This window comes from Colossoma macropomum, unplaced genomic scaffold (assembly GCF_904425465.1).
Source record: "Colossoma macropomum unplaced genomic scaffold, Colossoma_macropomum, whole genome shotgun sequence".
In the NCBI taxonomy this organism is placed as follows: Eukaryota; Metazoa; Chordata; class Actinopteri; order Characiformes; family Serrasalmidae; genus Colossoma; species Colossoma macropomum.
The window spans coordinates 25,603,200-25,624,363 of NW_023494786.1; the positions used below are offsets into that span (position 1 = coordinate 25,603,200).

General features: G+C 37.7%; 1 protein-coding gene across 7 annotated transcripts in view; it reads left to right on the forward strand.

Moving 5' to 3' along the window:
• Nucleotides 1-21,164, forward strand: part of stard13b (StAR-related lipid transfer (START) domain containing 13b) — a 154,184-nt gene that overhangs the window by 114,566 nt on the left and 18,454 nt on the right. For 5 of the 7 annotated variants that reach the window (XR_005006982.1, XM_036564889.1, XM_036564879.1 and 2 more), the window contains one exon: nt 20,566-20,637. Coding sequence is in view for 5 of the 7 variants with exons in the window: in XM_036564889.1 (XP_036420782.1) it covers nt 20,566-20,637 (72 nt within the window). In the remaining 2 variants the exon portion in view is untranslated. Of the gene's footprint in view, nt 1-13,663; nt 13,886-17,094; nt 17,661-20,565; nt 20,638-21,164 lie in introns of those variants that run through there. The other 2 variants (XM_036564913.1, XM_036564922.1) reach the window with 2 other exon arrangements.

Below are 21,164 nucleotides of genomic sequence, written 5' to 3' on the forward strand. Positions count from 1 at the left end.
TCCTGTTAAGATCATTATCTCACTGCTAAGCTTGGCTTTGGGCTGTTGCCTTCCATCCTTCACCTCTGGAGTAGCGTTCTAGCAGCTGTACATCGCTGCTGTCAGAACAAAACCTTGTATCTCCAAAATGATAACTTTACAGGAGAAGAAAAAAATGTACTTTACTTTTAATGTAAGTCAATGGAACCAGACTTTTTTCCAGGTCATTTTGGGCCATTTCTTTGGGTCCATTCATCATGAAATTTACATACAATGTAAAGAGCAACAGGCATTTTCAAATTATGTCAAAAACCGAAAAACGACAAAAATAGAGATTTGAGGTTTTGTTCTGACAACAGCGACATACTAGATCTGTCTCTACCAAGTCATGAGGTTCCTTAGCTGGTGAATTTTAAAGCAGAACTCACCTCACACACTGTTTCGCTTGTATGACTTCTAGCTTTCATAAGCATTAGCATAAGCCCTCTCGGTTGTGGCTAGATTGGACTGATAGCATTTTGCTAGCATCAGCACTGGATGATTGGCAGCTAAGTGCTATGGTTTATTTGGATAGCTTTTCTTCTCCTAGAAAGATCCCTTATTCTGTTTTTGTGGTGCGAGTTAGCTAATGTAGTTTGAATATACTAAATACTAGCTAATGTAGTTTGAATATACAAAAACAAAAATTCTTTATATGCAGTAAGCTGATGAAGTTATAGACGTCTTTAGGCCACACAGGCCTGGCTGTTTCAGGGAAATCTAAATCTTCATCTGCTGTGAGTCCGCTGCATAATTTGCATAATGACAATAAAAAAGGCCAATGAATGTTGTTCGCTAAAAGTTGTTCCAAGTTACGTCGTCCCAGTGTATCATCGGCAGTAAAGGATGAGTGAACTCTCTGCTTTGAGAAGAGGCTCTTGTTCTGAACAGCTTGAGAGGCTAACAGGAGGTTTGTGAGAAGTATGAGGGCAAAGCCTTTCTTTTTGTTTTGGGCAGCCGGAGTAGGGGAGAGTGTTTAACCACTTGAGCCTGAAGGAGGACGAGCACTCAAGTTCTTCCTCCCTCCTTCACTCAATGGATGTCCCATTCAGCAGTGCTGTAGGCTCGTTTGGGATGGGTACAGGTTTGCATATATGAGTGCCAGCTATTGAAATGTTTTAATGTGAAGGAGCTCTTGAGAATGTGAGCTATTGCTACACAGCCCCATCAGCACTGCAGTCTTTGAGATGTGTTGTTGAGGGAAGGTTGAAGCACACCATGGAATTTAAATTGTAATGTGTATGTTTGCCTAATGATAGTATTAAGTTTTCATTTTTTACTGACACCACTGGATTGTTATTATGTTATAATGTTCAGAATAGCGTTCCCACTAGAGCAAAGTACAGACTATTACTCAGCTTGAAAAATGACTCACAGAGCTCTTAAAGCAGACACGCTCCACAGGTACCAGTCTGAGTGTTGGCTCTACTCCATGCATTACGTTTGAGCTTGGTGGTTTTCTACAGTCATTCAGTTTCAGTTTGGGGGAAAGACCCAAGTTTGTTTGCTCTGGTATAGCATATGCTGCTTTATAAGGACAAAGGATGTGGGAACAATGGGAATTTTCACCTTAGTAATTAACCAGTATGACACAACAGCCATGTGACCTACTTCTGTCTATGAGACACTATTTTTATGATGCTCATGGAATCCATTCTGTCTTTTGCATGTAGACAATAGGGGTAAGGAAATATGACGACACTGTGATAAATTATGGTCCGATGTGCCATTATGAAATCTCCATTGAGGTACTTGTTATGTACAATTACACGGACGCAGAAAATATACAGGCTTACAATTCAATGAAATGTCAATGTTGATGTTTTAACAGGACAGTTTTGCGAGTTAATGTACTAAACTACACTTTGCTACTGCAGAACATGAGCACCCTAACATGAGCACATAGCCAAGGGCGCATTGTTAAAGATGCTGCTGAAAAAGCAGCAGGCTTTGGTGCGGCTATTATTGCTACCTTGGCAAACTACTCTAGCTGATGTTAGCTAGGACCAGAAACATTGAAAACCTATTTGACCAAATGTGATTTCTGCCTATGAGATGATACATGGCCTACTGAGGAGAAAATACCTCGTATAGAAGACGAGCCCTTATCAGCTTCCAGTGTTGTACCGCATAGCTGTAGTGTTAACTCATCTGAAGAGGCAGCCTCTGCTACACATCCAGCATGAAAACATACTGATTTCCCTTTGCTATTTTTAAATAAGAATGCTATTGAAATTTTAGCCTATGTGTGTTTTTTTTTCTCTTTTTATTTTCTTGTGTTTAATATCTGTTCATAAACTTGTGGATACTGGACTATCAAAATATATTAAAATACTTTTCCCTAATTTTTATACTGGCCAGTTACATGCTTAATACACAGTTGTGACCACTAACACAAATGGTGTCACACTTAAATCTATATAGTAAGAAACAGATTGATTGTTAGCCCTCATTTGTTTTTTTTACCAATTTGTTTGATTTCCCCCTTGTTTCTTGTGCGTACAATATAATTTTTTTGTGTTTCTGCCTTTTTAAAAAATTTGGGACATTAGCTGGTGCATTGTGTCTGTTAAAACATGTTAGCAAACCTCAGAAAGCTAAAGATTGTGATCTGTTTTGTGTATTTTGGCTGTTTTCAGGCATTGCAATATTACATTTTTGCCATATCGTTCACCCCTACTAGATTCCATTCTTGCAACACTGCTTTGTTAATGGTCACTTTATAAAACCAAAGGACTCACTAATGATTTAAAAGAAGTTCCCTTGAGGTGGAAGTCATAAGAAGGCAACATGATATGTGCTGATATCGCTACATTTCTTCACATACATATTAAAATATGTGGAATTTAAAAATAAATGCCTATTGTCTGCAAGTTAGTGACTACACTTGAGTCATTATATATACCACTGTCTCTTAAGTTAGTCTTTACCAGGACTGTCTGATTACAGCTCTCGTTGTTCTACCTTTTTGGTTGTTAGGAGCTGCAGTCTGTACTGCAGATGGCTAATCATTGACAGGCTTCAGTAAAGTGTGCTTGGGCATTACTGTAACGGCTGCGCACAAAGTCACCCATTAACAGAACCGTGGGTGTGAGTGAGCAGTCATCTGTCTTCCTGTGTTGTCCCGCAAATAACCACAGCAGACACCCCTTAAAATGAAGAAATGTGAATAAACCTTTAAATATGTATATATATGAGTATGGAGGCTGTATTTATGTTGGCAAACACTGGCTGGTTAGTTAGTTTGTCTTTATTAGATGTACTTGGTCAGATGTGACTAAATAAATGAAGAAAATTTGGTTCATTTAAAGCTTGTTGACCACTGATTCTGTTCAGAGATGGAACAAATGTGCCTGTATATTCTCATTGTCCTTGTTTTCTGCCTTGTGCAGTTTTATGAGTTATGTTGGGATTTTGGCTGGTGATTGCCCCCTGCTGGCAGAAATATACACTGCATGCTTCTAAAAGGAGAGAATGACAGGCCTTGTGCATTTGGCCAACTGCAGAAGTTCAGCTGCTGTCTGTTCAGTTTATAGTATGCATCCCTCAAAAAACAACTGTCTGAATATAGCCCAGGCCATGGCCACACATGAATAATAGTGATCTGAGCAATATATAGCACTGGCATTAAACTGTTTGAATACATTTATTGAATATTAATACAAAAACAAGAAAATAAAGAATACAGATCCTCAAAAAAATGTAATATTTGACCAAACAAGGTCAAATGGAACATATGACCCAGCAAAACAAAAACAGTTAGCATACTGTTGCTTCCCACTACCCTGATGTGATGTTGCAAGTAAAAATGGTCTTCATCAGACTAAAAAGATACTAAAGATCTGCCTATATTTATGCTCATAAACCCCCTAGACGTATGTCATGTGTCACAACAGTATTACGTATAAAAGAAGTTGTTAAGTCTAAATTTCAGAAAAGGGCAATAAAATGCTTTGTTGAATATGAGCATATACAGTTTTCGGGACTTTGAGCGCAAATACAGGAATATTGACCTGTGCTGGTAACAGATGCCCCTAAGGCCTGTGGAAAACAACCATAGTTTAACAGTTCAGCCAGGCGGGGTGGGGTTCAACCAGGGGCTAATCTAGTAAGAAAGAACAGAAATGAGAGTGTCACATTACCTTTACTGTGATGCTATTTTATCCAAGGCTGGTTTGCCTTATGTCCAGTTGCATGAGAGCTGAGATGTTGTTTTCCCTTCAGTCCTGAAGCTGTTTTGCCTGAAACCTGTCGCTGTGGCGTGAGGACGTCCAAAACTGTACTCCATACTGTAGACGGCTTTTTGTATAGCCATGATATCTGGCTGCTGCAGTGACATTCAACCAGCATGGCTCAACAGCTGCGTATTCAGACCAATCTCATCTATGTTAGGTTCAACAAATGTAGTATTAATGTAGGATATTACCTCACCCATCATGTCCAACAGTTCAGTTATGTGTATGTATATGTAGGTAATACTAGTGCCCTGCTATGGTTTGCATTAAAGAAATCAACAATTATCAACAATAAATGGACAATATTTTTAAACCAGTGACAGAGTTTTTCCGTTACTGGAGGTTGTTACCACAGTAACTCAGTTAACCATTAGTGAGCACAGGTCCACAGGAAAGTGTGATACGGCAGCACGGAAAATCAGATTACAGTGCTGGAGTGTGTGAATGTGTTGTCTTTATTATAAAGCTGAAGGAATTACAGGACACACACACAGTATTTATGACACAGCAGTGTTGTAAAAGAAGCGTTCAGTCATACTGTTGCCTTCAGGTGGCTTGACATTATTAAAGGGCGAGAGGGACTCAACGCTCACTGACTCACTCACAAACACACACATACACACCTCACAAACACAGTAAACATGTATATATTCATCAGCACAGAAGGTTTGCACAAGCTCAACGTGTATGGTTTTGAAGAGTACTGGATGGAGACACAGATTTAAAATAAAAACATAAACCAGTATGAATGGGCCTTTTCAGTATTGCAGTACTAGTGTGTAACTGGCATCATTTCAGCAACTGAAAAGGGACTGTTAATTATGATCTGAATTTAACTTGCATGTAGGGGTGGGCAGTATATCGATTTTTTATGTAGATGATGGGGTGAGGCAAAGTGACGACACTATTGTTATTGTGACAAATTACAGTCTTATATGCTTTTCTTAACACATCACAGGTATCATCAGTATTTTTACTGAAGGTGTGCAGGAGCATTGGAATACCATTCACGATGCCGGTATCTGAATACTGAAACCTTTATTGGGGTATTTGTTATGTGTCATTATCAGAAAACAGAAAATATGCAGGCTCACAGTTCAATGAAATGCCTATGTTGATGTTTTTTAGATGACATTTTTGTGAGTGTATTAAACTACACTTCGCTACTACAGAACATGTGCGCCTAAAAGGGGAATTCCACCAATTTTTCAAAATTTCTATAATTCAGCGGTTGACATGGAAGCACATTCCAAGTGGTTTGGTGTGAAATGGTGATTGTAGAGACTTTTATGAGACTTTACATGTCTACAGTACAAATATAGCAATTTTTTTTACTATCCAAAATTACCAGTGAACCTAGATGGGTCTTCTGAGTTTTTATGTGTAATGCTGATAAGATAAGATAAGATAAGATAATCCTTTATTAATCCCACAACGGGGAAATTTGCGATGACATTTGATGATGACAACATAGTGTTAAATCTGAAAAAAAAGCTTTTTTGGCCTCCAGCACTCTGTATATACCTCTTTGCCATGAATGAATTAAAATACATGGATTAACAAAACTTTAGGCCAAAATGTTATCACAAAACTACCATAAACAATGTCCCAGATATCAGTCAGCATATTCATAACCATTTTATGTAATGACTCTCTGAGGGAATTCTTAGAGTTGGATGTCTGATTCCTATCAGCAGCACTTTGAACAATTTTGACTCCACAGGTTTTTCAAGAACACAGCATTTCACACCAAACCACTCTGAATGACTTCTACAAAATTGGTGCAGTTCCCCTTTAACATGAGCACATAGCCAAGGACGCATTGTTAATGATGCTACTGATGTTGTTAATGATGCTACTGACGAAACAGCCAGCTTTTTAAAATTTTAAGGCGACCAGATTACTTACTTTCTCAAGATAAAACTTTTAATCATTTTTATAGTGTGACTGAGATGAACTTTGTCACGTTACAAGGACCTAAAACATTTTAATAACCAATGACATCACGCTGTAAAACATGATATCTTGGCTAGTAAAATTTACCTCAAATCTAGTTAAAATATCTAATATTTCCCATTATGAGATTATTGTAAGAATTATAAGATTGATTGATTAGCGTATCCTTATTATAAAATTAATTTTACTTAGTTTTAATTTTATCTATGGAAAGTGTCTTATTCCATTGGTTGATTATACCTTATAAAAAGCATTTTGAAATAAGTAATATTATAATGTTCTTACAACAAATGTATAATGAGAAATATTAGACGTTTAGACTACATTTAATATCATTTCACTTGATATGATTATTAGTTATAACTGAAATTCTGCAAGCTCAAATTTACCATTTATAACTGGCCTCAGCTTTGAAAATAACAAAAGCTTGAAAAGGCTTGTAGGAAAGATTGAAAGGAATTCATCCAGAATGCTGCTTTGATATTCCAGTTCCAGAAAATTCCCACTAACAATAATTCGCCTCCACAAAATTGGATTTGAGTCAGAACTCGGAACATGTTTCTCATTTCCTCACTCTTTTGTGTGCTTATTCCACCCTCGTTCATTCCTTCAGTTAGTTCTTTCTCAGCACTAACATAATCGGCCGTCTTCACATTTGCTATTCAAGAGGCTTAATAATATTCTCTCAACAAATACTGCTCAGTGTCTCTCAGGATTTGGTTACAGAGCTCACAATTGAGCTAACAGTGACAAGCTTTGACGAGCTAAAGAGGAATATCTCCTCAAATCCGACTTGTTGTCCTCTCTCAGGGAGAAAGAAGTGAGTGGTCTTCGTTGAGGTCTATGAAATGGCTGTCAAAACACTTCAGCGTGTGTGGGAAAGTGGCTGTGTGCCAGCATCTGGAAGTGTTTAGCCCAGGTTCAGAGAGTGAGGGTGAGGTGTGTTGGGCAAGGAGTTTTCTCTGATCGATTTTGAGCCCTGCTGGGGGCCCTCTGTGGTTTTTAGGTCCCAGGAGCTTAGTTGGGGGTCTGCTTTACTGAGTATAACACCTTGCTCAGGATGTGGCAGCAGAGATCACACCTGCCTAAAGAAAAAGTTAAACAAAAAGTCTAATTTACACAAATTCCCCTTTACCCCAGAGGGAATTTCAGCCAAGCATGGAGCAAAAATCTGTTGATTTTGATTGTGCATCCCAATCAAATTGACTTGCTTATGTGTTTTTTAACTCTGTGTTACATACTGATATCTATACAAGTGGACAAAGGTGTGTTGCATAGCTTAAAGCAGTAGTAAAAGTAGTAACATCCATCTTTAAACCTTTGGCTGATCTTGTATGAGCTACCTTTGGGATAAGGTTGAAATTCTGATGTTTTTTTCATCAAACTATCACTTTGAGGAGCTCTAGAAGTGGCAGCTGGTGCAGCTGAGAGCAGGGCTGGCATGGGTCAGCTTCAGAGAGAGGTTACAGGGTGAGTTTGCCACAGAGATGAAAGCTGCGGCTTTGTGGCCGTCCTTCAGAGGTGTGTGTGTGTGTGTGTGTGTGTGTATTGCCACAGCTGCACCAGCCTTGTTTACATTCATCTCAGGGTTTTTGGAAAGAAAACACGCTGAGGGACTTCTGACCCAGAGTGTTTTATCAGTGGTCAACTACTGATTTTTGCTTCACAAATCAATAAGCACTTGCCATGTGTCTTTAAAGGCACAGTCCATTTTTTTGTTTTTCTCTGCAACAGACTGGGCCAAACAAATACTAGAACCCATCAGAAATGCCTTCTATAGCACAACTTTATAGGCTTTATAGGCAAATTTGCTATTTTTTTACCTAATTGGTAGCTTCAGTAATCTCTTTGTAATTCAGTGGAAGTGTGTATTAAATTTAATTGGTAACATTATTTTCACATGAATGTAATAGATTACATTACATTTCCAGTCAGCATGACCATTGAGTGCAAGTTAGTAATTTTTTGGCATCAGGAAAAAAAGAAAGACATATTAAACCTCAGCAACTAAGAGTGGGTTGCACCAACAAAGATTAAACAGAGTTTAGAGCCAATTAAATATTTGTTAATCTAGGGTTTATTTTAAATTGATTTGTGTTGCTTCACTTCATTTCATTGCTTTCATTGCTTTATTTCATTTTAAACATGGATTAAAAATTCATTTTGATTGTCTGGCTTGATGGATTCGGCAGTATAAATATACAACAACAGCATTACTCTCGACACTAATAATTGCGTATGCTTTCATTTTGAGTGAACACTGGCATAGGGCTACATCAAAAACACCTCTGACAATTCAGACGTTTAAACAGTCCATCATTAGACCTGGAGGCTCGGCATTGGGCGAGCTGTTTAACCAGCACTGAGAAGACTGCTTAAAATTTCTACAACACCTTTTGGTAATTTAAATCAATATATTTTACTGTAAATACAAACACTCTTTATGTTATTCTGTTTTACAGTAAACGCTCAATAATAACTTAAATCTAAAGCCTAACGTATTATTAGTATATTATTAGAGTAGCCTGTTAGCATGCTGTTCATCCCTAATTCACTTGTTCAAAAAAAATGTTGTTTGTCAGGATTAATAGATAAAATTTGATTTAACTCAGGTTTAAACTTAATTCTTGTTGGTATAACTCACTCTAAATGTAATATCACATTCTTCAGTATTTAGTGTGTCCACCCTTTGCTTTTATTACAGCACCCATTTTTCAGGAGCCTCATTTTCAGTTTTTTTAAAGAAACCTGCAGGGATATTTTTCCACACCTCCAAAGTTCAGTCTTGGAAGTTGCATTTTCTGCTTCTTATGATCCAAATAATTCCTATTACAAATTTATACTTGTCAGTCCGTCTCATATGTCCAGGTAAAGTGGCAGTAGAGTGTACAAAATTAAAGAATAGACTAAATAAATAATGATAGATTTTATATTATGCCTAGTGTTGGAGGCTTCTGTGTAATTTTCTGTTGAATTTGTTTTCTACTTTTTATGACACTGAAAAGTCAATGACTTGTCCCTTAACGGCTATTTTGACTGGAATTTAATAAACAAAAGGGTGGTCTCTGACTTTTACACAGGACTGTACATGACATCAACATTTTATGTTTCATTTACGTATGTTTGGCAATAACTGTGTTGAAAAAATATATTTTATTTTTTTGTAAATGTGAGTCAAGTTAATTCGGTGCACTGCTTCACTACAGTGTAGTAAGTGTAATAGGAAACAGCATCAAAAAACTCGGAAAGGGGGAGAATACCTACACCTACCTAATATTATTGGAGTGAGCTGTTACAATGAAAGAAATGACCATTCATGGCAATGGGCAGTGAATTTAGGGTATTTGAGCAGAAGAAGGGGCTTAGGTTACATTTTGATGTGCAGCAGTGAGTCACACACTTACTGCTAACACAAGTCACTTAGGTTGTTTATTACTGAGATTTTCATACTTTCACCTACGGTAAAGTGTTTTATTTTACAAAAATGTTCAGGAAATCTGAATGTCTCATCGTCAGGCTGTTTCTCCTAAATCCCAGTGGGGTAGTCCCTACTGCAATCACTATTAAATCTTGCTATTTGACCGTTCCTGTTTTGCCACACTGAGAAATATTGTCCAGTATCTGTGGAGCTGCTTTTGTCTGCGTATTTTCCAACAAGTGTAATTTCCCTTGGCTGGCTGCCTGACTTTGTGACATTCTGCCCAAAATTGCTGCCCACTGGAGCTGTGGATGTGTGATCTCTTTGGATTACTGACTGGAGCTTCTGTTAGACCTTTGTACTTAGGATGCGACCCACTAGGGGTTCCACAGGCACCGGTGCTTGGGTTAATTAAAGCCCAGTCTGAGAAATAATGGAGTGGCATTCTCTCGCCATTGTCACCATGACCTAGGGCACTTCAATATTAAGCCATGTTTTGCTTGGCCAGCAGTCTAACTCTGAGCATTTCAGTGAAGGAACCATCATTAGCCGTAGGTGCCGTCCGTCACTCTTTAGGGCTCAAGCTGGGCTCTGACCGGTAGACTACAAAACGGACCTATTTAGCCATGGTCCTCCCCTCTGCACAGGGGGGTGTTGTTTATCATAATGGTCTTTTGAAAAGTTCTCACCGAAATGCCAGGCTGACACCAAAAAAGATGGTAATTACATGTTTTCTTCACTGGAACATAAATCAAACGTGCATGTTTGACAAATGGCATATACATACGGGCCTGTACATACGCAAAACCTTACAATAGGCCAGTTTACCTAAACGCATGACGCCATATGGAAGCCAGTCACGTTTAACCTAACCACAGACATGTTTAGACAACATTTTCTAACCTTTGCATCATGCATCATGTGACCGTCTGTTATCCTCAACTTACCACACTCATGTCTCACTGAATGGGACATACATGTCTGTTTTCTGTATGACACATGCTGTTTGTTTAGTGACTGGGGGACATTTTTAACCACTGAATGTTCACTGTCTTAACCTGTTTTTACAGTCAGCTACTGCTGATCCGAATCTGAGTGGAACATTAGCTAATGACACTGAAAAGGTAATGCAATGAATTTATTTGTTACGAATAAGTACAATATTTTGCAGATGTCAGAGACCACCATTTGTATATTATATATATATATATATATATAGAGAGAGAGAGAGAGAGAGAGTTTAATAATGATTTGCACTGGTCCATATGAGAAGTATATCTATTTTCTGTAATTCAACACAGTATTCAGTCAAATGTCAAACTGCTTTTTAATATTTGAATGTTTTATTTAACTTCAGACATCACTTATCTCAGCAGCCAGTTCTTTTGAACTGAGACGCTTGTCTGCTCTGACTCAGCGCAGTCTTTAACAGGGAGGAAGAACAACCTCTATCTATTCTGAGAGCTGTCAATCAAGACAGATTCACCTCAGGGTTTTGAGACAGTCAGTGGAACTTTTGTTTTCATGCCGCGAGTGAAGCCCAGGTGTTTTCCATCGAGACAGTCGCAATTTACAGTATCAGACTGTAGTACTTTTCTAAAAGGCGTCCAGCAGAACCGTCTCACTGATTCATCCTGCATGTCCGGTTTGAATTAAAAGAGGGGTAACAAACACATGTCTGTAATGACTGCAGAGAGCCATTTCCTGTGGTTTATCCTCTTCATCATGGTGTAGTTTTACCAAAGAAACGCAGGGCGCATTACATGAAGTGGATTATTAAGGCTAGGTGCGTCACTAAGCTTTTTCATTTGAAACCCAATATCTAAACAAAGCCCCTCAGGGATCATGATGTTTTATTTGAGATCAGGATGTAATGGAGAAAAAGTGACTTGTGTTGAAAATAGTTTGCATCTGGGATGTTGTTAGACGCTTATGGAGTTTGATTTGAATGCTGTTCTGCAATATACAGTGGTAATTATACCTAGAGCAGGTATGAGTTTGAAAGCCAGCCAAACTGTAGAGGTTGGCCTGAAGGAAATTGGATTAGGACAGATATTAAAACAACCTTCCCTTTTTAAACTGGACTTTGTACTTTACATTTATTTGATGAAGCTGAATGCTGCAAATATACCAGAAGTATTAGAGAAAATATCTGTTTTAGGTCAGATTTTACTATTTAACTGAAAAGTAACAGCAAAAATGAAATGCTTCATCAGAGGAACATTTGATGGCCAGTGAATATGTTTCTCAAAGTGTGGAATCAGATTTTTGTCACAGACTCTTACTACAACAACAAAATCTTTGTCTTTAATGGAATCTTTGGTGGCATTTTGCTGGCTACTGTCTTTTGTCCAGTGTGTATTGTTGGACTGTAAAGGCCTCTGCCCACAGCAGGCCACAGGCTCGCTGGGGTGACCCTGTGCTGGTCAATGGGCAGGCCAGTATGAAGCTACACAAACACTGGGTTGAAGTGAGCGCAGCGTGCTGGCAGCCATGGCGCGCTCTGAATCACTGCTGCCGGTGGTTGCTGGGCTGTGATGTCATGTTTTCCCCTCCACTTTTATTTTTTTGACTGCCTACGTTTTTCCACCTCTTCTGGAAGCTTGCTGGAACTGAGCTCCATCAGACTTTCCCAAACTGTCCTCCCCTTCCAAATGAACCCCCCCCCAAGTTTAACCCTTTATTCTCAGGGTTATTTCAGACTTATAGCAGCAAAATAGAAGAGACGAAATGTGTTAGGAATAGCAATACAAATTTCACCTTTTTAAAGTAAAAGTTTTTAAATTCTAAGGAAGTATGTGGGCCATATTCTCTCACTCTCCTTGCTACAAAAGTTATAAGCATATCAGTTTCATAGTAGTTATTGAATAATTTATGGTACTTAATGAATAATAAGCCAGACGATTAATGACAGAATTCAAGAGGTTAGATGATTCTTAACTTTAATGCACAGTTCTAGGAGAAACCTTTTATTGGTAAAGAACCTTCTTTAAAGACATACCATCCATTGGAAGGTTCTTTAGGGAAACAAAAGTGGTTCTTGTATGGCATCACTTCAAAAACCATTCTGGCACATATTTTAAGAACATATTGTAAAAAATATATAAATGCATACCAATACCGGAATTTCCCAGAAATTAATCGCAGAATTTTACCAGAATGATATCGAATATAGTATCAATAACAAATGATACTATGGCAAAATCTAAAAAGACTGTCTGATCACCAAGGGTTTATTAGATTGAGCATAAATTCTTTTTTTTATAAAGCTTAATCTACATGTCTATTTGTATTCAGTCTCCTTTTTATCAATTCAAACCTCTTCAAATGCAGAATGCAAAATACAATGTCAACCTGGTGCTAGCTTATTTAAATAAATAATTGTAAGTATAAACAGTATTGAAAGTTGTTGAATTTTTGCTAAATTGCAGTGCTGATACTTTTGATACTTTGCACAACTCTAAAATATTGACTTAAACAGCACTTTGAGCTTCTAAATGTGTGACAGTTACATATGACTACAGAACTTCACTGTTGGAGCCAAACCTTCTATGTCCAAAGTGGGTTTTTGTCCCGACAGCGATGATACAGTTTAATAGTAGTCACCAAATATTCATTGTAATTAATGGATAACGAGTCCTAAGACTGATAACTGAACAACAGGCCCAGGTTTTAAGGGGTTAACTTTTCTATGACTTTGTCTGTGATTTGCATGAGCTGGCGGGAGGCGTAGGGGTCATCCTATTTATGAAAAATGAAACTACGGGAGAAACCCTATCACGAGTAAAAGCAGATAGCGGAGCCTGTGCGAGTGACGTTTGATTGCGTCTGAGGCCAGGAAAGAGAAGAAAGTCCCATGTTACGAGCGTCCTGCCACTTTGGCGTGCGGCCAGCGGGGCGCTGCCAAAAATGTGCTGAGAGAGCTTGGAGAGAGATGGAACTGTTTTAGTGGTAGAGGGTGGGGGGTGGGGGGTGGTGAAAGAGGGGCTGGGTTTGAGGAGGAGAGGAGCTGGGGTTCGTTTATGACTGCATGAGAGAGGAGGAGCAGGGGAGTGAAAAGACAGAGAGAGAGAGAGAGCGAGAGAGAGAGAGAGAGAGAGAGAGAGGAACAGAAAGATAAGGAGGAGAGGAAAAGTCCAGAGGAAGAGAAATCCTTCAGAGTTCTTTACTGAGTGGCGCATTGTTCTTCAGGTGAATGAAACTGGTTTAAACACGCTAGCAGAGCTTTTTCGAAATGGACCAATGATGAAAGTCTCTCGTAAGTCTCCAGCGTTTATTCATCGTATCTTTTTTGATTGATTCTTTCCTGATGTTGTTCGATTTCTTCCCTCATTTGTTTTATTTAATATTATCACATACGTGTCTGTCTGAGATAAGATAGATCTGCGTTCACTTCTGTGAAAGTAGGAATATGATGTATGACTCTTGGCTCCTGCCACAAACCTGCATATTTGAGCTGTATGAAGGAAGTCTTTAAATCCATCAAGCTGCTGGCAGGACTTGCATCAGTTCTGCCATGGTTACCCTTCAGGGCAAACAGCTATTTGCAGCATCTGAGTTCTCTGTAACATTACATAACAGAATCTGCCTCTAATACTGTTGAGCTAATGTGGAAAAGGAGAGAAAGTGCTGCTCTTTTTGAAGTAGTCTGCCACGCATATGTCTGTAGAACACCACAATCAGCATTCTTACCTGTTGTCTGTCTATACTGTCTAAAGGCCTAAGTGTGGTACATGCTTGATTTGCTTTAATTAGACTGCAATGATTGTCAGCCTACCGACTGTATTGGTAAAGAAATCGTAGCTATGTCTATTGTGGTTAGAGATACAGAAGCGTTCAAAAGTTTGGAAAGACTGTTTTCAATAAAATAAAAATATGTAAAATGATTCTATTATGATGCTACTACTCTATAGCCGAACATATTTCCTACTTATTTGTAAAAAGCTGTAAGAAATGAAGAAATTTTAGATGCATCCGGAATAAACAGAGCTGTAAATGATTTCATAATGACAGAGAAACCTGTAAAACATTGAAAATGAAATTATAAGAAAACTAACATCCAAAGTGCCTCATATTTAACATGTGATAGTTAAATCTAAGGCAGACATATAATCAAGAAATTACTACAAACATATGATTTCACTTTATTTTGATCATTTAACCTGTCATTTAATTTACTAATATATCATTTAATTTCCTGGTGTTATCAGAAAATATAAAGAAAATGGTCCAAAATTAATTATAGTAAATTCTATATCTATATATATATATATATATATGTATCTTGTTCCTTTATCTTTCATGTAAAATTAAGAATGTTTTCCTTCTCATGTGAAGTTGCTTTTTGGGAGAAGGTTTTATCCTGACAGTGACAATATATATCCTCTACTTTATAAGTTGTTTTTGAATAAAATAACAGCAATTATCAATTATATTAATAACTAATTCCCAACTTTTGTTTAGTTATTAGTGTAAATATTGTCATTATCATAATAAAACCTTGTTTCTTTGAAATAACTTTATAGGAGACGTGAAAATATACTTAACTTTAATGTAAGTTATATATAAAGTACATCAAGTAACCATTTTGGCATTGAGTGGTAAACCCCTGACACCACTACTACTCAGAAATCAGTATTAGTTTTCTCTCATCAGTATTTTCTCACTACAATACCCAGCATGCATTATGTAAACACTTCATACAACCAACAGCGATAAAGAAATCCTGACTGCTAGCAATGTGATGTGATGTTCCTCTTCCTAGCAGTGTCAGACTTCCTTCTGTATGAGCCAACAAGTGGAAAAAACATTTGAAACCTCTGACTCTGAAGTATCCAGCCCACAGCGTTTGTAGTTTTTCAAAAGTTCCTCTGACCTTCAAGATACATCATCAGAAGGGGGTTCTTCTAGTTTTGAAAGCAGGAAATCTCACTCTAAGCTACACTGTAGGAAACTCATCGTCATCTATGTTGCATTTAAGAAATATAAACTATTGTCATCAGTATATATTGAAGGAAATATTACAAACATCTCAATATGTCTATAATATTTTAATTATGATAGAAATGACCATTTCTGGATAAAATAAATTGTGTCACTGTTTTGCTTATGCAACATGATGAGCCCAAAATCGTGATTATATCACAATGACTTGCGCAACTACGAGTTAGTAGTGTTGAGCGGAGAGATCCTCAATCTCTCCGGAGGAATAACAATGAGAGAACGAGCGTGAATGCACGGCATCCTGGGATAGAATTACAGAATACAGTACATAGTGGAATTCCCAGCTCGTGTTTCAGCTTCCTTGTGTTGCATCTGCGGCTTTGGGACAATAACAAGCTCCGGCATCGCCATCACAGCTACTGTACAACAGCAACAACAACAACAATGGCTGTCCATAACACTCCTGAGCGCCTGGAGGCTACTCACATAGAAAGAATCTCAATTGCTGAAAAGTCCTTTCACCTTCTCAAAGGTGTGTGAGATGTTATTGACCATCAGTTGTGGAGGGCTGAGCTGGCAGGCGTCAGGCTGAATGTAGGTTACACTCCAGTCATGTTCTTTTCACTTCCAAGGATGCTGCTCTGCCAATATTTGCTGAGCAGAAAGTCCACCTTCCAAAGTCGGGTCAAATAAACATTTCTTCATGTTAGTGTGAAAAAGCCATCAGGCCTCTGTGAGAACGGCTTGAAAACCCAAATATAATATTTCATACATGCGGTCTTTCAGAACCTTGGAAAAATACTTCGCTGTTGACTTATATTCCTGTAGGGAAGTTAAGAGTCCAGGTTGTCGTGATGCTGCTGTTTACCTAGACTATTAACTCTTATTATTGCCATTTTTAATAGAGACAGCACTTATACTTTTCTTATACTGTACCAATATTGAAACCTTGTCTATTGGCTGCTACAGATCTGCTATTTCTTCTTCAAAAACTGCTAAAATGAGCTGTTTTTGATTGAACTGCTTCGCTTAAGATGAGCATCTAAAGTAGACTACCATGCTCAAACTACTCAGCAGTGCCTGAAAATGCTAATGTTAAAACCCTTAAAAAGGAGAACTGCAGTACCACCATAGGATATACAATTGTTTGCAAAGGTTTGGGCACCAGTGTTTACATGTTTTGTTGATTTTCTAAGTGAAAATATGTTAACACATCCTCTACAGAGAATTTAACATACTAGGGTTAAAACAACACATAAAATGTGACCTGAGCAAAAGATATGGCATATTTTATGTTTTATTTTGCACTAAAATTAGCTGAAAAATGCCGTGTTTCCTGTAGAGGATGTGTACTTATTTTCACTTAGAAAAGCAACAAAACATGTCATTTTTAATTTAATCATTTACGTACAACTGAATCTTTCTATAACACTTCTATGACAATCTATCAGTTTTTTTGCACATGTAATATTTACTTCTGTACTATCCTGTAGCAAAGTGCACGACAAGCCATTGTGGCCACGTTTTATTTGTTTTGATGCAAAAACTACAGAAAATATGTCAAGAATGTTTTTTTTCTGAAAAACAGGACTGTAAGGACAGTGATTAACATTCAAATCAATAAAATATATGCTTGCTTTTGTTTTCTCAGACAACTTCTAAGTATTAATCGTTCTTTTGGAGGGGATGAAACAAAAAACAGAATACTGAAGAAAACTGGGTGGGGACAGGATGGTCTTTCTAATGGTGGTTATCAGTGTCATTGAAAGGGAGATGAATGGGACCTGTGACGTGATTAAGTCTCTGGGACATTGCTGATGCTTTCCATGCTTTCGTAGAAGGGCGGTCCCAGCCATGGGAGACACATTGGAATTGTCAAGTGTGTCGCCGTGGGATTCAGGGTGGACCCTTTTGTGTCTGGCCCCTGTGATATTTAAACTCGAGCCCAGCTACTATTTCACTTGTTATGTAGAGTTTGAAGGGGTAACCTCCTCTTGTCTGTTCTAATATACTATACCGTACATACTGGCTATCTTAGTGGGAAGAAGAATGGAGGGATTAGGAGCAGCGCTCGTGTAGCTTTGGGTCAGGTGAGAAAGATACAGGTTATATAATACGTTTAATTTAAAAATAAGATCATCGACCGGTGTAACATTATTTTGGCATTGTTTATGACAACCCCGGGTGGTTGTTGTGATTCTTCTGTCCTGCATGTAAAACATGTTAAATCTAGTCTATATATCTAAATTTATCATAATAAGGTTATTGTAAGAATAATATTAGATTAAAAAACTTATTTCTTGATGTTTTGCTTGTTTTCAGTGATTTTATAAACAGTAGTTGTCTAAATCTACTGGCTTCTTGCTTGTTTCAAGCATTATTTCTCTAAATTTTGGAATAAGACAGTTTCTCTAGATAGAATAACTTAAAAATGTCTAGAAATATGTTAATACCATTATAATTATATTTATAATTTATATATTTATAGTTACAAGGTTATTATAATTCTTATAATTACATTGTAATAAGAATATTATAATATTCTTATTATAATGTAATTATAAGAATTCTAATTCTCATAATGTTCTTAACAATCTCAAAATAAGAAATATTAGCGATATTGACTAGATTGAAGATGATTTTACTTACCGAGATACCATTTCTCTAACAGTCTAACAGTCTAAGACACATGTTTCTGTTTCTATAGTGAGTCAGTGATTTCTGGATATCTGCTGCTTGTCTCCATGAGAAAAAGACAAATTTAAGAGCTGGAAGCTTTGAATACGATAAATATTTCAGTAAACGGACTGAAATGCAATCCAGACTAAACTTTACAACCAGAGAAAAACATCTGCTGCTTTCCTGTTTGATCACTGTAGGGCTGCCTTTTCAGGTCATGTACTAAACAGCGTTTTCTGGTTTGTACATTTGATTGTTTCTGTCTGAAAGCTGTGGGCTCAGATGGTTGTCTGGTTCTCACTCATTTCATTGTCATTTGCAGTCTACATCATTGAGATATCAGTTTTACATTGAGGCCCACCACATCTGAGTCACTCTGCTTGCTGGTGTTTTTACATACATAAGCTCAGTGTGGAGGAGTCATTGTTTAGGTTGTCCAGTACAAACATTGTTGGTCACTGCAGGTGTGACGGTGCTTTTTTGCGTCAGTCTACGTCCATGGGGATGACACGTGTAACAACCTGTGGTTATATGAATGAGGTTGTGATGCAGATTTAATCCTGAAGAGCATATGTTGCCCTCATTTTCTCTGTCATGTAGGATTACTAGTACATTACAGACTGCATGAGCTTTGAATACTAACCAGATAGCTAGATTAGAGCAGTAGAGAGTTCACACAGGGAAGAAGAGTGGACACAGAAAAAGAAAAACAGACCAGATTGGGTTATGTAATGTCTCTCCTCTCTTCACATGCACAAAAGCACATCTAAAAATAGTTGTGATAAATTGTCCCTCGTGGAACAAAAGGAGAACGCTTCTCAAGGATAGTCACAGTTCTTGGTATCAGAAAAACTGTTTAAAGAATCTGAAGAGGCTGGTTTAAAGGTACAAGTACGTTTTGCTTTGGAATATGATGAAATATTATGGAAAATTTGAGTACTGCTGAATGATATCATGGAAGGAAAACAATACTTTTCTTTTATAGACTACACTTTTAAAGATACATTGTCCTAAATGGTCTTTGGCCCCCACATACAGTACTGTGCCAGAGTCAGAGGTAGCATCTTCATTTAAAAAAAAAAATCCCTGTAAAAACAAGTTATTAATTTTTCTGAGAAGGTTAGACATAAGATAATTCACTTGCTTGACGAAGGGGAGAATCAAAGAAAAAACTGAAACAGCTAGGAGATTCCAAAACCCTCGTTCATGAAGTGAATAAAAGATACAGAGAAAATGAGACCCCTTACAACCATGCTAGGCCTGGTAGACCACCCAAACTGTCCCTATCAGATGAACAGTACTTAAAGCTTTAATTTTCAGAAAAAATCAGCTCCACTCTTGCTTCAGATCTGAAAAAACCCACAGGTGTTTCTGTCCATCCTTCCACTGTGAGAAGATGACTCAACACTATGGGTCTGAAAGGATGTGTAGCTGAGAAGAAGCTCTTACTGAGAAAAGGAAACAGGCAAAAATGTTCTCAGAACAGTGGATTGACCACCCCAGAGTCCAGTGTCATTCTACATCACTGAATGTGTTAGTACTCAGATTGTGAGAAGCCGAAAATGCAACCAACTTCTAAGACTGAACTTTGGAGATGTGGAAAAATATCTCAGTTTATCTTCTTTGCAGCCAGCAAGTCTCCTGAAAAGAACGGAAGCTGTAATCAAGGGTGGACACATTAAATACAAAAAAAAATATATTAAATTTGGATGTTGAGGCTTCTGTCTAATTTGTTAGGTATATGTTTGGGCTTTTTTATATTTGATGGCCATTTTAACTAGAAAGTAAAAGAAATTATATAAATAAAGAGTTGAACTGTAAGGTTTAGGAAAACTGTAGCTGGTATAGAACCAATGCCATAGTTCTTCAAACTGTAAAGAGGTTCTTAACACTTGCACATAAATAAAAAACACTAGCACAAAAAAGATCCTTCTGTGGTCGAACTGTAAAGAACCCCTTTATTTAAAGAGTATAGTTGAGTAAACACTAGAAAGTTGCTTTCTGTTCTGTATGGCTGGCTATGTGACCAGCAATGATTCAGCAAAATGTCAGTGGGTGTAGGTTACATTTAAGTTGGTTATATGTGCCTCTATAAAAAGGGCTAAAGGCTATACATTTGCCAAAAGTGAACATAAAAACCTGGCTTTAATGCCTGATGGGGTCTTAAAGTTTTTACTGCAATTTAATGCTTAAGGAACTACAAGGTTACTCATGAAAAACAGCTTTGTAATCTTTTTCACTGTATGCACAAGTGGGAAGAAGATAAAGTGAAGTTTTAAATGGGTCTTAAAAGGACAAACATTTCTTGTGTTGCAGAGATTGAGGCGAAGGAAGCGTGTGATTGGCTGCGGGCTGCAGGATTCCCCCAGTACGCACAGCTCTTTGAAGGTAAACTCTCCGCTATCTACATGCATAGACTTCAAGCAGTTATCACACCCTAAAGTAAAACCGCTCTGCACATACATTTATTTTGTACTGTCCACATATGCTAACCTCATTCAGACTTTCAAATGTCTGTATGGCGTCACCAGCACACAAAGAGCCTCCTTTTAGGCCAGCACGGTTAGTTCGGATGTATTTGGAGACACTTTGTGCTTTAATAGAGACTTTGATGTCTGGTAGCACTGATGGTGTTGGGCTGCATTTTGCCCATTCTTTCTCCCTACAGTTATGATGTGCTAGTGACTCATGCTATTACATGGAGCCTCATTTTTACAGCTGCTGACTGGCTTCTGGAACAAAAAGCATGTCTTTAAAGTTATAACTGACATAAAGAGGATAGACTGTGCCACACTGTGACTGACTCCAGTCTTAAGTTTCAATCTAAACATCCTAGAGTACAACATGCTCAAACGCCAGAGGTCATGGGAACAATCTTATTTCATTAGTGCTGCAAAAACCCACTCAAATCAAAT